General features: G+C 31.0%; 2 protein-coding genes across 5 annotated transcripts; both read right to left on the bottom strand.

The window, feature by feature from the left end:
* Positions 1 to 3,415: 3,415 nt before the first annotated feature.
* On the bottom strand, positions 3,416 to 6,773 carry LOC118030644 (methylthioribose-1-phosphate isomerase). Of its 2 annotated transcripts, XM_035034828.2 has the most exons (10): positions 6,647 to 6,773; positions 6,465 to 6,558; positions 6,303 to 6,358; positions 5,897 to 6,055; positions 5,580 to 5,679; positions 5,197 to 5,339; positions 4,941 to 5,046; positions 4,144 to 4,282; positions 3,787 to 4,055; positions 3,416 to 3,705 (listed from the first exon to the last, which is right to left on the bottom strand). In XM_035034828.2, exons 2-10 carry the CDS (start codon positions 6,552 to 6,554, stop codon positions 3,625 to 3,627), a joined length of 1,143 nt encoding a protein of 380 aa, XP_034890719.1. In that variant the 5' UTR covers positions 6,555 to 6,558; positions 6,647 to 6,773; the 3' UTR covers positions 3,416 to 3,624. The 2 variants fall into 2 exon arrangements, with proteins under 2 accessions (XP_034890719.1, XP_073265804.1); XM_073409703.1 differs by lacking the exon at positions 6,647 to 6,773 and having other exon boundaries at positions 6,465 to 6,631.
* Positions 6,774 to 10,828: 4,055 nt separating this feature from the next.
* On the bottom strand, positions 10,829 to 13,193 carry LOC118030643 (protein OXIDATIVE STRESS 3 LIKE 1). 3 transcript variants are annotated; one of them, XM_035034824.2, is made up of 3 exons: positions 12,745 to 13,193; positions 11,621 to 12,050; positions 10,829 to 11,523 (listed from the first exon to the last, which is right to left on the bottom strand). In XM_035034824.2, the coding sequence occupies exons 1-3, from the start codon at positions 12,999 to 13,001 to the stop codon at positions 11,413 to 11,415; spliced, it is 798 nt and encodes a 265-aa protein (XP_034890715.1). In that variant the 5' UTR covers positions 13,002 to 13,193; the 3' UTR covers positions 10,829 to 11,412. The 3 variants fall into 3 exon arrangements, with proteins under 3 accessions (XP_034890715.1, XP_034890716.1, XP_034890717.1); XM_035034825.2 differs by having other exon boundaries at positions 10,829 to 11,403; positions 12,745 to 13,191; XM_035034826.2 differs by having other exon boundaries at positions 11,426 to 12,050; positions 12,745 to 13,148.
* Between the last annotated feature and the right edge of the window lie 1,593 nt (positions 13,194 to 14,786).

Here is a 14,786-nt window from a genome sequence, read left to right as displayed (position 1 = left end):
GCAAAAAACAGCTAATCATTGAGTTATCTAAAAGGTCAAGAAGCGGCACATCCTATGAGGTGGCATGTGCATGGTTATTTGCGGTGGTTCAACGAAAATTAAATTTATTATCCCCTAAATTCTCTCTCCTTTCATAAGGATCGCATTAGTTAAGATAAAATTTAAAGTTGTCCTTCTCGTTTATTCTAAAAAAAATAAAATTTAAAGTTGTACTCCGATTTTGTTTTTATTTCATTTGCGGTCCTTATTTTTTTATTGCTTTTTATTTGTTTGCAATCTTTATTTGATTGATTTTCTTTCAATTTCATCCCTTAACATTTGATTTTATTTGGTTTTTATATCAAATTTAGTTCTTATTCTTTTAATTTCTTTTTTTATATCATTTTCTTATTTCATTTTATTTTTTTGTGTTAGATTTGATCCTTTTTTTTTTTTGCTTCAGTTTCTTTTTAAAAAATAATTTTTTTTTAATTTTATCTTTTGATATTGAATTGATTGAGAATTAAATTTTGTAATTTTTTTTTCGGTGTTGATCCCAATCTCATAATGAGTATTAAATGTTATCTTGAACTGACATCGATTTATTTTTTAATTATTTTTTTACACCAATTTATTTTTTAATCTCATCTTCAATATTGAGTTTATTAAATATCAAGATTCTTTATTTTTTTTATTTGCTTTATATGAGGAAAACCCAGCCTCACGATCCAAGTTGTAAATTTGGCATGTTAACTCGGATTGACTCAAGGCTTTTACATCATTTTATTTTATTTTATATGTCAAATTTGGTACTCATTCTTTTAATTTCTTCTTCTTTTTTTTTTTTGCTTTGAATTCTTTTTAAAATATTTTGTTTTGGAATTTCATCCTTTAACATTAAACTGTTTGAGAATTGAATTTTGTAATTTTTTTTATGCAATTATCCTGATCTTATGACCTGGATAACGAGTATGATATATTAACCCAGATTGTTGTTGGTATTTTTTTAGTTTTTTTTATTCCCCAATCACAAGCATGATATATTAAATCGGATTGCCATTGGTCTTTTGTTATTTTTTTTTATACTAATTTTCTTTTGATTTCATCATTTAACACCGAGTTTATTAAAGATAAAGCTTCTTTATTTTTATTTTTATTTTTCATTATAGGAGGATAACATGATTTCATGACCAGGTCATGAATTTAACATGCTAACTTGGATTGACTCGTGGATTTTACAATATTTTATCTCATTTTATTTTTATATCAAATTTGATCTTTATTTTTTTAATTTTTTTTTTCTTTAAATCTTTTTTGAGATTAATCTTTTTTTTTTTTGAATTGCATCCTTCAACATTGAATTGCTAAGAAGTAAACTTCATAATTTTTTTTTATGATGTGATCCCGGTTTCATGACTTGGATCACAGATATAAAATGTTATCCCGAATTGACATCAATATTTTTTACACTGATTTTCTTTTTTATTTAAGGCTTTAGCATCAAGTTTATTAAAGATCAAGATTCTCTATTTTTTTATTTTGTTTCTATAAGGATGGCTTGGCCTCATGATTGGGTCATACAAGTTTCATTATAAGTTCGGATTGCTTGAAGTTATTTTTGTTTTTTTTTTTTTTTTTATTTTATCCTTCAATATTTATTTATCTTGGAATTCAATTTTATGATTTTTTTTTTCCTTTTGACAAGAGTTCTTTTTATATAGGTCATATCACCTTTTCTCTTTAGATTTAGCATATTTACTATCATTGTCTTCTTCTTTTTCTCTCTTTTTTTTTTTTTTAATGATATAATCAAATTAAACCATCTTATTAAATCTAGTAGGGTCTATAAATCAATTCGCATGATTTTTTTTTCTCTTTAAAACACCCTAATTGAAATTGCTTTTTTAAGTTACAAAACAAACAAACAAACCTATCATAAGCAGTGAAGTGCGAATCGCCTATATAGTATATAACTATTTTCATTTTGAAGAGCAACTCATGTCTGTACAAGTTTTACAAATTTCATTATTAAGACAAGTATACAATTTTTTATAACTATTTTTTATTTTTATGTTTAGTTGATAAATTAAATTTATTTTCTTACACACACTGTATTTGACAAGTTCACTTAAAATTCTTTTTGGTGCCAACATGATTATTGTCTTTGATGATTTCTGCCAATCTTCAAATATTAAATTAAATCTGAGTATATTTTTATATAAACATGCAGTGAGTATTAATTTTTTGAAAAGTTTTTAGGATATAAAGCTATAAAATCAAGCTTAATTCTAATTCCAAGGGATTGGTTTGGTGGTTAAAAAGATATGTTTCTCAATTATTTTCTTCAAACCTTAGGGGGACAACAAGAATTTATTAAAATTTTCTGAATATATTAAACCGAAATAGGGAAGCAGACTTCGGAGTACTTTTAAAAAAAAGGACTTGATTTTTTTTTTTGAATGCACTGGATTGAAATGAGAATGTACTCTTAAAATCTCAGTTAACGTATATCAACAAAATCACTTAAAAATGAATATCAGTTAACGAATAAGTTGATATGATAATACTATAATTTGTTTCATCTGTTTTTACTGTAATTTGTACAAAAATAATATCTCCACTTCTAGGAAGAATTGAATGAGCTAACTTGAAAGTAATTTAATTAGTCAAGTTTAATTTGATTTTTATTGGTTATGAATTTGAGTACTTTCAAGATTACTAAAGATTTATATGATTATTAATTTTAAGACTTGTGAAATTAATTGAGATATATATAAATTAGTTGAACAACCAAATTAATAGAAAAAAAAAAAAAAAAAAAAGAATCTGATGAATGGCATGATCTTTGGTGATAATCCTGGAGCTTTATTTCAGATATGGAACGGGTGTGTGCCGCACTGCCTCTTAGATTTTGTCAGACTAATAATAATGGAGTTTATTTGTAAGAATTAACGAGAATTATACAATTAATTAATAACAAATTCGTGTTATTATATTATGTGGAGGCACACATATGAACTGCCAAGCCAATAATAACCCTGCAAGTTGCATGCCCGGCCTTGAGCATGCCATGCTTGCGTGGGGTCAACTTGTGTAGCTTTGCAAAACAGACAATATTCATATGGTTAAGTCTAACCACATATGGGTGGCTACTGGCTAGCAGGCAGCAAATTAGATGATCAATCAATGCACATATTTCTCTAGCAATTTAGATGATCAATCAATGTAAATATGTACATATGACTAGGGTTCATCAATTTGTGAAAATCACAGGATGAACTTTTGCCTGAACATGTAGAATTTTTTTTTTTCTATTTTTTTGGCCAGTTGTCTGCATAAGAGTGCACAATGCAAAGCACACTTCAATTCGTTATTAGATAGATGCAAGGATTTGAGGTGGGATGCCTCAAATCCTAAAAAAGAGTCAAGAACAAGATATTCTCAGGTTTTGGTATGACCAAAACATTTACTTCATGGTCTTGTGACGACCAATTACCAAGAAGACCGTATAGAATATGTGCTTTTGCACTGAAATTACAACCATTATAACAGTCAGATGGGTTTGTAATCATAGAAGCTTGAATACAATGCAGGCAGAGAGCTCTTCAAATTACCAATCAAAACCATGTTCACTACATTGGCTTCTTATGCAATACACTGGCCGACAGCCCTATTTATGAAATCCTTTATGTCAAAATCATCGGTGCCCGTCTTTGTGATGACACCCTGCTCAGAGATGCAAATGATCAGACAAAATCCACCAAATGTTGTGATCATTTCCAATCAAAGTTGCAAAAGGATTCATACCTTTTCTGTTATGATACCACTTATCAAGCTGGCAGGGGTAACATCAAAAGCTGGATTCCATACTGAAATTCCGGATGCAGCAACTTGTTCCCCAAGTCCTCCACGTGCATTCAACATTTCCTTTGGAGATCTTTCCTCTATAATGATCTCTTTTCCAGAAGAAAGGGATGAATCAAAGGAGGTAAGTGGTGCAGCAACATAAAATGGAATGTTATGATGCATTGCACATAAGGCAAGGCTGTAGGTTCCAATCTTGTTAGCTGTGTCTCCTACAATTACATTGCAGAAATCAGTAAGACACACTTGCAGAACTAGGATACAAAAGTAAATGAATTGTATTTTCTGCTAACTCAATACCATTTGCAGCCACACGATCTGCTCCAACAACAACAGCACTCACTTTACTGTCTTTCATTAATGCAGCTGCAGCAGAGTCTGCTATAAGGGTGGCAGGTATTTTCTCATGTACCAATTCGAAAGCTGTGAGTCTAGATCCCTGAAATTAGAAATTCAAATGTAATAAATAATAATTGAAAGAAGGTATAGTCAGCTAAAATGTAGATAAGTTGGTCATTATCCTTCACCATTTATAGCATCCAACAGTTCATGACAACCAAATCACAAACCTATTACAATTTAGGCGTTTGGAAAATAGATAACCAAATTTTATTGAGCACACTATCACAGCCACACTCACATCAGTATTTCAGCAAACCAGTCCTACAACCTCACTCTTCAAGGTGGCAGAGGTATGGGCATTGAGAGGAATCCATGAGTTTCAAGTATCTAACAGGTGCAAAGGTTCAAAGCAATATTATATTATTGATTGTCCAACCCGGGTGGTAGAAACTGCCAGTAGGACCACCCTGAAGATTACATGCAACTGCCCAATTTACCTTAGAGGTGCCTATCTTAGCCCGTAAATTATCAGCTAGCACAAGCTTTACCAAGTTTTTCTATAGCCATTCCATTAAGCAAATGTCTTTACATATGCATGATCTACTTGTATTTTTTTAATGCTGCTTTCTTGTACTTTCTGAAGCTTTCATTAAACCAAAGAACTCAACTCTGAAATGACAAGTGCTCTCCATATCTCTCTGTTAAACAAAGTTCGTTTGCAACAATAACTGAAATGCAAATATGCAGATAATCACCTGATTGAACGGACGAGTTTCTGTGCAATAGGCCCTCTCGAGCACTCCTTCACTGTGAAGTGCACGAATCACACCCAAGGCAGTACCATATCCAGCTGTTGCAAGACTGGGAAAACAAAATGAACCAATTTTTGAACTTAATCATATGAATTCAATCACCGTCTTTCTTATCTTTGTTTACCAATCAAAGGAAAATATATTTTGTAGAAAAAAGATAGGACCATGGACAAAACAAACTGTGAAGTGCATGGGGTACCTGCCAGTGTTGCAATGGGTCAAAACAGACAGTTTTGTAGGATCTTTCTGTTGGTTCTGAATAAACCTTGCTCCATATGAGCCAATTGCTTTGTTTGAAGCAACATCATCTGCTAGCATAATTTCAGCTGCCTCTATGTAAGCCTACATGGTTAAAGATTGGAAGCAAGCATTATGGGGAGCAGGTAAGAATACAGTTTAACTTTCTACAACATAAAGTTAAAGCAAGTGAGAGAAGGTAAGTGGAGTCTAGCTATCAAGACTTCACCAAATGAGTAAACCCCAGGATAGATTTCTGACCAAGTGCATGTCATTGACAATAGATTTCAGACCAAGTCATTAACAGCATAAAGATTGAAACGTAACCAAACAGAGTTATACTACCTGAAAAACACTCTGACAGTCGGAAGCAGCAGCAGCAGCCTTTGATACAACTTCTTTAAGTTTCGTTGCAGCATCTGAGAGATTGACTGCAGTTGGTCGGCTGAAAGAAAAATACGAGAGATGATTCCATAATTAGCTACATCCCAACAAAAATCTAAGAAATGGCATAATCACAATCTTAACTTCTTGGGGGCAAGCACCTATTATAATCATCCATAGGAAAGGAAAGATTAGTCGGTTTAACTACCATTCAAACAAACAATCAAACCAAACATGCAGACAACAGGCACAGTGTCGGATACAAACACAACGATTACCTTGAAACAAGATAATCCAGTTTCCCTGCAAGGAAAGAAGCAGCTTCAACAGGTGTCCCGTTAAAATTCTCCAAATTAGAAACTTCGACGGCAAGAGAAAGTGCTGCTGAAATAGCAATGGCAGGCGCCCCTCGAACTACCATCTCCCGTATGGCCAACCTGATAGATTAAGTGAAGAATTACTTACAAGTTGAAAAATCCCAATTAAATAGCAAAATAACCTTGCAACAAAACGTAGAGAAAAAAATTGACATAAAATCAAGAAATGCACAAAATATATTGCTATGTCCCCCATTTTTACAACAACCCAATTCATCTCTCAAGCAAATAAACCATTCACTTAAGAAAATAAAAAAAATACAAATCGAGAATATTAAACCAAAAGGGGCTTAAGATATGATGATACCATCCATCAGAAGCATCTTTGATATCTAAGTAAGTAGTCTCCAGAGGAAGCTTTCTCTGTTAAAACACCAACCATATTTATTATAGTGAGATATAGTACTAATCAATAAAAAATACCTAAGCAAATAAGAATAAAGATAGATTGGTATAGAGAGAGAGAGACTTGATCAAGAAGCTGAAGTGAACCACGGTGGTAGCAGATAGACTGGAGAGTATTGTCACCTTCAAGTCCATTGCTGGGATTTGTAGCCATTTAACTGACCAAGAAAACCAAAAACAAGTATCAGTCTTTAGACAACAACAGTAACTGTTCTTAATCTTATTCATAGAGAATAAACATAAGACCTTTTGCCTTTCCCTAATCACGGCTGCTAATAAAATTGATGCTTTGGCGAGAGCTGTCCGCCTTGTTACTTTTTAGAGTTCCTGAGCCCGTGTGTAAGTGCATATGTTTTGGTATGGTAGCTTTATTACAAACCAAAATATTTTTTAATTTAAAATATATTATAATGATTGATTTAGATTATTTTTTATTTATTTTCATCATCAATATATTAAAATTATTCAAAAATATATATAAAAATATTACATATAATATTTTTTAAATAAAAAAATTTAAAATACACTTTAAAAAACAATTTATAACACAAAAACAAACAATCACTTAATATTTCTAGATTCACCCTCCAACCATGTATAAATTGCATAGGTTTGCTTTTAATTCCCTCATTTACTTTTCTTCTTTTTGGTATCTGTGTTAATTATTCACCTTATTATTATAGATTGATTAGGCTAACATTCCACACACACACACACATATATATGCTCTTTGACGTGGCACAATAAATTATGTTATAAGAATAATTCGAACTATCATGAAGTCATCTTAAGATATGATTCCTTTCATAAGGCTCAAACCCGTGGCATTCTTAGGGACCCCACACCGGGTCAAGCCACTTCTTTAGAGATGATGTATCACTCAAAATATTTAACCATTAATTTCTCATTGAATTTGGCAACACCATCTTATTTGACTAAGGTTCCTTTCCTTTTGGTTTCAATAATTATATTAGAAAATATTTTTATTAATATCATATACTATTTATTAGAAAAATACTTTTTTAAGCATGTTAAAAAAATATAAAAAAATACCTATAATATCTTATAGTTTGATCAAAATCACACTTGCATGTTTTGAAGAATTATAATTTGTATTCTAAATTGAAAGAAAATTTCAGACATATATATATATAATAGCTAATAGAGACACCAACGACATATCACCTCTCTTTATGACTCACAAACACTAGAAAAAGAAGAAGAAGAAGAGTCAATCCCCTTTCTTCCAGGTCAAATAACAAAAAATTACACTTGAAATCAATTTCTTGAATGATTTTGTGATTCAATGTGGTTGTCTAGGTGGTGGAATATTGTATAACTTTCATCTTTAAATCAACATATAAGAGGTATGTTTTTTATTTTATTTTTTCAAATCAAGGCTTTAAAAATCAATGATAGTATGCTGTGATGTTGTTCAAAATTGTCTATTCAAATTGTTTATATGTTGTTTAGTGTACATGTAACTTAAAAAAACCCCAAATTTGTTGATGTGTAATTAGATAACCCAAATTTATTATTGTGCAACATAAATCCCGAAAAACTAGAAAACCTAAAAAATATTTTAGTCTTCTTTAATAAAAATTAATCAACATAAAAAATATGATTCCGGCAGTGAAAGACCTTTTATTATTGTTTATCTAAACACCTAAAAAGAATCCCCTCCCCTCCCCCCATATTTATCGTTGTTCATAAAAACCTTAATTTCTTAATCTTTTTTATAACATGGATTATATGCAATAAACCATTGTATTAAGTATGTTAACCCATTATGTTATTGACCATAATTAATAATTTTTTTGGGGTAAAAACTCCAAAAAAACTCCAATTTTTTTTTTCATGGGCTACTGTTCAAAAAACATTGATCTTGTAATTCTTGCTTAATTACATGCTTGATTAATGTGATTAAGCTTGCATTAACTGTGATTTATTATTGTTTAGCCTAATAGCAAATTATTTTTGATAATCCTATTAAGAACTCAGAAAGTATAGCTTAGTTATGTGTAGTGTATAGTCATTAATAATTTGCTTATGAGTTTTTGTTCATCTATTAATGTAATATTATATCCTTTACCATTGCAACACACATACATAATGCCTAATATAATTGCTCATCATGGTGGCTCAACATTTGTCCAAAGAAATTGTTTTTTAAACTACATTTACATACTACATTTCTTATATTGATATCTTACTCACATGTAAGCAAATATTTGATATAAACTCGCATGATTTCACAATAAAAGATGAAAAAGAAAATATGATTGTTGATGATGCTTAAATGTTAAATGTAATTAATATACATACATACATACATACATATAGAAGAAGAAGAAGAATAAGAAGAAGCATGTGCTTATGTTGGTGGTGATGGTGTTGAATTTGAAACAAGTGATGATTTTGATGTCAATGTTAGTAGTTCTGTTGATAGTGATGTTAATAATGTTGAAGCTGAAACAAGTTTTAGTTTTGATGTTGTTGTGGGTGATGCTGCTATTAATATGTGTAATAATAATAAGAATGATGAAGAGAAAGAAGATTAGGACTATATCCCTTATGATGATGAAGATTTAGTTTATAAATGATGCTAAAGATGATTGGATTAATAGCTTGTTAGGTGATGTTTCTAGTTATAAAACTGTATATAATTGTATATAGTGGTTCCGATTCAGATAATAAATGGAGTATTAGTAGTGATAATAATGATATTGATATTATAAGATATAAAAATCTGAGAGTGGTAGCGGTAAGGAATTTATTAATTAGGATAATATCAATATAAGTAAGAAGTAGAGGGGAAAAAAAGATTGATCCCGTAACTTAATTTAAATGTAAGAAGTTTATGGTTAAAGTTGATGGTTTTATTAAGTTTTAAGAATCTCAGGTTTTTAGTAATGTCAATGAATTTAGAGATGTATTTAAAGAGTAGGAAGTGAAACATGGTTATCACTTGAAAATGTATATTAAAAAAAAAACAAAAGGTTATGGAAAAATATATGGACGAGGATTGTTCGTGGCAAATATATGGTTCTCTCATTTTTTGTTCCAATACATTTATGGTTAAATCGTTAAAAGAAAAACATAGTTGCATTAGGTTAGCAACTATCGAAGCTGTTAATTCGACATGGATTGTAAAAACATAATTGTCTATCAAGCGTGTTGATCCAAATATCTCAAATGAAGCACCCGACGCTATTCTAAAAGATAAGTTTGATATCTCAAATGTTAATGAATATCTACTTTGACTAATCTATGTTATTTTTTAAATTCAAGTGGGTACATTTAGGTCTTCTCAACACTTTACCCAAAGTAATTGTGTCGATTAAAGGATATAAAAGAAGACTAATGATTTTGAGAAAACCATATTATATATTTAATTATTATTGTTTATGAAAAATTATATAATTTATGTGATGAGCTGCTACTAGAAATTTATGTTGTTGATATTGTTGCTAATAATGTGTGACTGTTGATGCTTGAGTTTTTTTTTCCTGCACTATGAATGTTGTTTGCTAAGAATGCCTAAGATTTTATTTTAACATTTATTATTATTTATTAATGCTTGCTAAGAATACCTTATGATGTTATTTCATTTGTTTAATATGAACAAGATAATAGATAAAAACATTAATATCTCACAATTTAATTAGCTGTCAACAACAATTTTACATATGCAAATCTAATTTTTACACTGTGATTATTGATCCAAACTATACATAGTTTATTTTTCATTTTTTTTCCATTTATCTAGTATTCACTTCAGGTGAGTCCGCAATGAGTAGGATTTGCTTACCATTGATTTTGGAGGTGATTTTTCACAAATATATGTACATGTACTTGAACAATAAGGTCAACATGTTAAGAGGGAAGAGGCTGGATTATTAATCTCTTAGTGGGAATTAAATGATTTTGATGGTGATTCTCTTCTTGCATAATGCGTAATTGTCTATTAACATATAAATTTGTATTTTATTTTGCAAATCGTTCATAGCTAAATGTAGAAAAAATGACCAACTGGACCGAATGATGATACCGCAGGGCGTGCTGGTAAAATTTCTAGAACTTGTGCAAGAGACTTGGAACAAAGCAGGGTTAACAACAGGTTCGTGTTTGGGTGGTCTGTAAGAAATTTGCTTTAAAACCATGTTTAATTAGCATATTTGAGGTCAAGTTTAAAATGAATTTCTTTTATTTTTAGAGTTTAAACTTTATTAAAAAATATTTTTCATGAAGTATATGATAAAAGCTCTATCTGCCGGGATCGGTAGACTGTCTTTGATTACTCATGAAAAAGATGAACATCTTTGTTCTCTTTCGGATTTACCATTGGATTATTTTCAAACCTATCTTCTGATCTGTTTTCAGAGGAATATTCTTCGAGTACTTAGTATTTTGTTGTCTCTTTATTTCTCTGTCTATTCCAATTTGTATTTGCAGCATTCAATTCTCTTTCAGTATGGCACACCTCCTGTAACAGATCCCTTCAACATTGAATTCTCTCATGGTAGGTGTTCAGTTCTTGGTTCTGCGCTTTGTGGAATATTATCTCGTGTTGAACGATAACACATCTGCTTGTTTGTATTATGATTTTATTTTTTGTTTGTCATCTATACAAAGACAAATGGACAGTCAACTACTGTAGTTATTTCCTTTCCCTTCCAGGCAATGTGACTCTAAATTCTCCATTCAGGTTCCGAGCATCATAGCTTAGCCACTCGTTTTAACTTTTAGGGTTGGTAGATCGTGAGCTGAAGCACTCCTGCTGCTTCATCTGGCAGGAGCATATAGAGTGCTTGGTTCTGGACTTGCTGCTGTCCTCTACCCGCCATGGTACTAAGCTACATCAGCGTTTTCCACATGATAGCGGTGGTGAAGGGGGTGGCTGTTTCGAGTTAAAGCCTACTCCTAGTTCCTTGCTTATACATATGTGAAGACAAGGTGGGAAAAGAGGCGCAAACTATCATCATATGGCTGTAGTTGAAGACCTAACAGCATCACAAAAAGATATAAACAGAACGAGAGAAGATTCGTATTTCCTTTAGGCATTCCATCAACTCAAAACAAGCACAAGGGGGAAGCACCATGAGAAACGAGAAAACATTTCCCTGCATCCCCATAAAACATTGAAAGTCTTTCCGGATCAGCACAAACTAAGATAGAAGTATCAAGTTAGTGATCAGTTTTGTCACAAAACGAATTTACCATGGTACACTGTTGCAAATCAGCCAAAGAGAACGTCCGCCAGGGAGAAAAATTTTGTCGTGGGGATGGTAACGAGGTTAGATTGTTATGAGAAGCCCTGGATCTTGGGTGCAGAGGTGGAAGATTTGGGGGAGACTTTGAAGTTGAAGTCGAATCCTCGCTAGCACTACTGATGCTTTCAGAACTGCTCATGGCAACTGCTAAAGCCAATGTGCTTTTGCTATTGCTAATCGGTCTCTTTGCTATCCCACTTCGGTAAGGGAAACTCCTGGTCTTCTCCCAAACATGAGAGAAAGCAAGTAGGTTTCTGCGTTTCCTCGTATACGCATTCTCTGGTTTTGCAATGTCTTTTATGGAGGGAGATGAGGACGCATCAGACAGGCTTGTGAAAGACTTCGATTTGCCATTATAGAAATTTGATATACCTCTCCTGCAAACATTTCTCAATCATCAGTGAAAAATAATGCAAAACAACATAATTATTCCACGGTTCAATTAGCTAAACATCCAAAACAAGACAAACCCTAAAGAAATCTGGTACATGCCTATCTGTATATGAAATGTCCCACTCTTGTCAGTGCTATTCTCGAATCATAAGATGCCATTCTAAGGAAATAAGTTTCACTATTCATATCTTGCAAAGGAAATCAGTTTCACTATTCATATCTTGCAAACAATTTTTAATTCTAAACTTAAAAAAGCATAACAAAGCAGAAACTAGCCAAAAATAGAAAATCATCTGCTATTTCCACAGAGACAACCATGAAAAAGGAAAGAATATAGGAATTAGAAAAAAAAATCTGCCCAGCACATGATAATGATCTAAATGAAGACTCAACGGTAGCAGTGACTGAAATTGGCTTGCTTCCTTGGTCAAGAAAATAACTAAATACCAAGGGCATATCAAAAACTCAGATCTTCACTTCTAAAGGTCCCCTTATGCAAGAGCAAAACGCTCATGTAAAGAAAATCAAGTTCTCATCAAATGCAGTAATAAAAACATCTAATTAATTAAGATTTACCCGAAAAAAAACTAATTTATTCCAAACAAAAAGTAGAAAAAGAAAGAAAAAAAAAGGGTTCTTGCAAAGCCAAAAGAAATATCTATTTATTTATAAAAATACCTGATAGGCAAGACCTCCTCTAAAGCCTCCATGGAATCAAGAGTCCCTTTATATGCACTTTGCACCTCATTTTCCTCCAACCCATCTTCTCCACCATCCGTTAGATCACTATTTTTCCCGATCGACGACGAAGAAGACGTCGTAGAAGACGACGGACTACACTCCTCCGCCATCTCCTTCCTCCTCTCCACCGACGAGGTCGCCACACACCCTATTCTTCCGCTACTACAACTATTATGATCCACTGCTATTGTCATAATTCTAGATAGACAAGAAAACAAAATCCTCTTTTTTATGTGTCTGTGGTTTGAAAACAGAGGATGTTCTTCTTGCTGGGCTCTTGCCTTTAGTTTAAGAAAGATTTGGGTTGAATAAAGAAAGAGAACATGTGGTGGCGTGTTGATTTCAGTTATATATAGAATGAAATATAAATTAATTAATTAATTAAATGAAAGCAAACTATCTGTTAGGAAAATAAATAAAATTGAAATTTTAATGATTAATAAATAAGACAGAGAAAAAGGAGGGGGTTTCTTTTCCCTTTAGTTTAGCCTTATCCTTATCTACCCCGTGGATGGATGTTACAATTTCCTATATATATATATATATATACACACACATAAAAAAATTAGGTGCTGCTATCCTGTGTTTCTGGTTTTACATTTGATGCTTTGTTCTTGTTATCTATTTTCTTCCTTTTCTTTTTATATACTGTCTGGAATATTTTTATGTTTACTCCACGGAACCGAACTGTTTACAAATATTCTATTAGAATATCATTTTACATATAGAAATAAATCCCATTTATATTTTTGTGTGTGTTTTTTTATGATTGTTTTTGGTTAATTATGGGATACTTCTCTTCTTTGAAATAGTAATAATAATTTTCTTGCTGATAAGATTACCAAAGCACATTTTTTTATCCTCCGTGTTTCTTTAAACTTTCTATATTAATAAATATATCCTAACACGGTAGCTTTTTATAATTAATTTAAAATTAAGAGTAGTTAGAAACGTGGTTATTTCTATATTTTTTTTAAAAAATAATTATTTTATATGTTTTAAATCGTTTTAATATGCTGATTTAAAAATAATATTTTTAAAAATAAAATATATTTTTAATATATTTATATAAAAAAACATTTTAAAAAGCAACCATAACTATACTTTTAAATAAATATTTAAGAGAGATCCTATTTCCTCCATGGAAAGATTAAAAGACAATTTTACAAGGGTGGAAAGTAGATGTGGTGTCCAATTCTATGCTTAAAATAACAAGAAAATCATAGATGCGTGATGGTGATTTTGTTTTGAATTTTTATTTATTTGTTTTTAATAATCGAAGAAACTACCCAAAATTGACAATTAGAATGGCTTGTTTGCAACTCTAACATACAAGTGAGGGAAAAGGATGTGGTACCATGGCTGCTTTAAAAAATTGCCTCCATTTTCTAATATATTAGATGCAGTCTCAAACGATGCTTTATAAAATATATTTTTTTATGTTTTTAAATTATTTTAATAGGTTGATGATAAAAATAATTTTTAAAAATAAAAAATATTACTTAATGTATTTCTAATTAAAAAATAATTTAAAAAAATAATCGTTATTATACTTATAAATATTTTAAAAAATTTTAAAGATTAGGTTTCATAAAAAGAAATATATAGTATTAGGAAAGAAGAATTTTCCTAGCATGTGCCTTAATGACACTGTTAATGTGAATAAATGGAAGATTTGAATTCCCATAATCAACAAAATTTATTTCAGGACTTAAGATTTGACTCCGTGTAATGACTGACTTCATTTTTGGTTTAACGGTCACTATAATTTTCAAATTAATTTGTATTGACCTTTTATTTTTTTACTAGCCGATTTTTTACAATAACTCAAGAAATAAAAACAGTGAACAATTCTCTCTGACCATCACTACTACATCTTAAAATAACAATAATTTGATTGTGAAAATGACAAAAAAAAATTGATTTACTAATATTAACGTGCCTCCTTGGAAATTTACTAGAAAAAATTAAAAGAAAAA

Source organism: Populus alba, chromosome 6 (genome assembly GCF_005239225.2).
Source record: "Populus alba chromosome 6, ASM523922v2, whole genome shotgun sequence".
Classification (NCBI taxonomy): Eukaryota; Viridiplantae; Streptophyta; class Magnoliopsida; order Malpighiales; family Salicaceae; genus Populus; species Populus alba.
The sequence above is the reverse complement of the archived record's forward strand: the minus strand, read 5'-3'. Positions and strand labels throughout refer to the sequence as shown.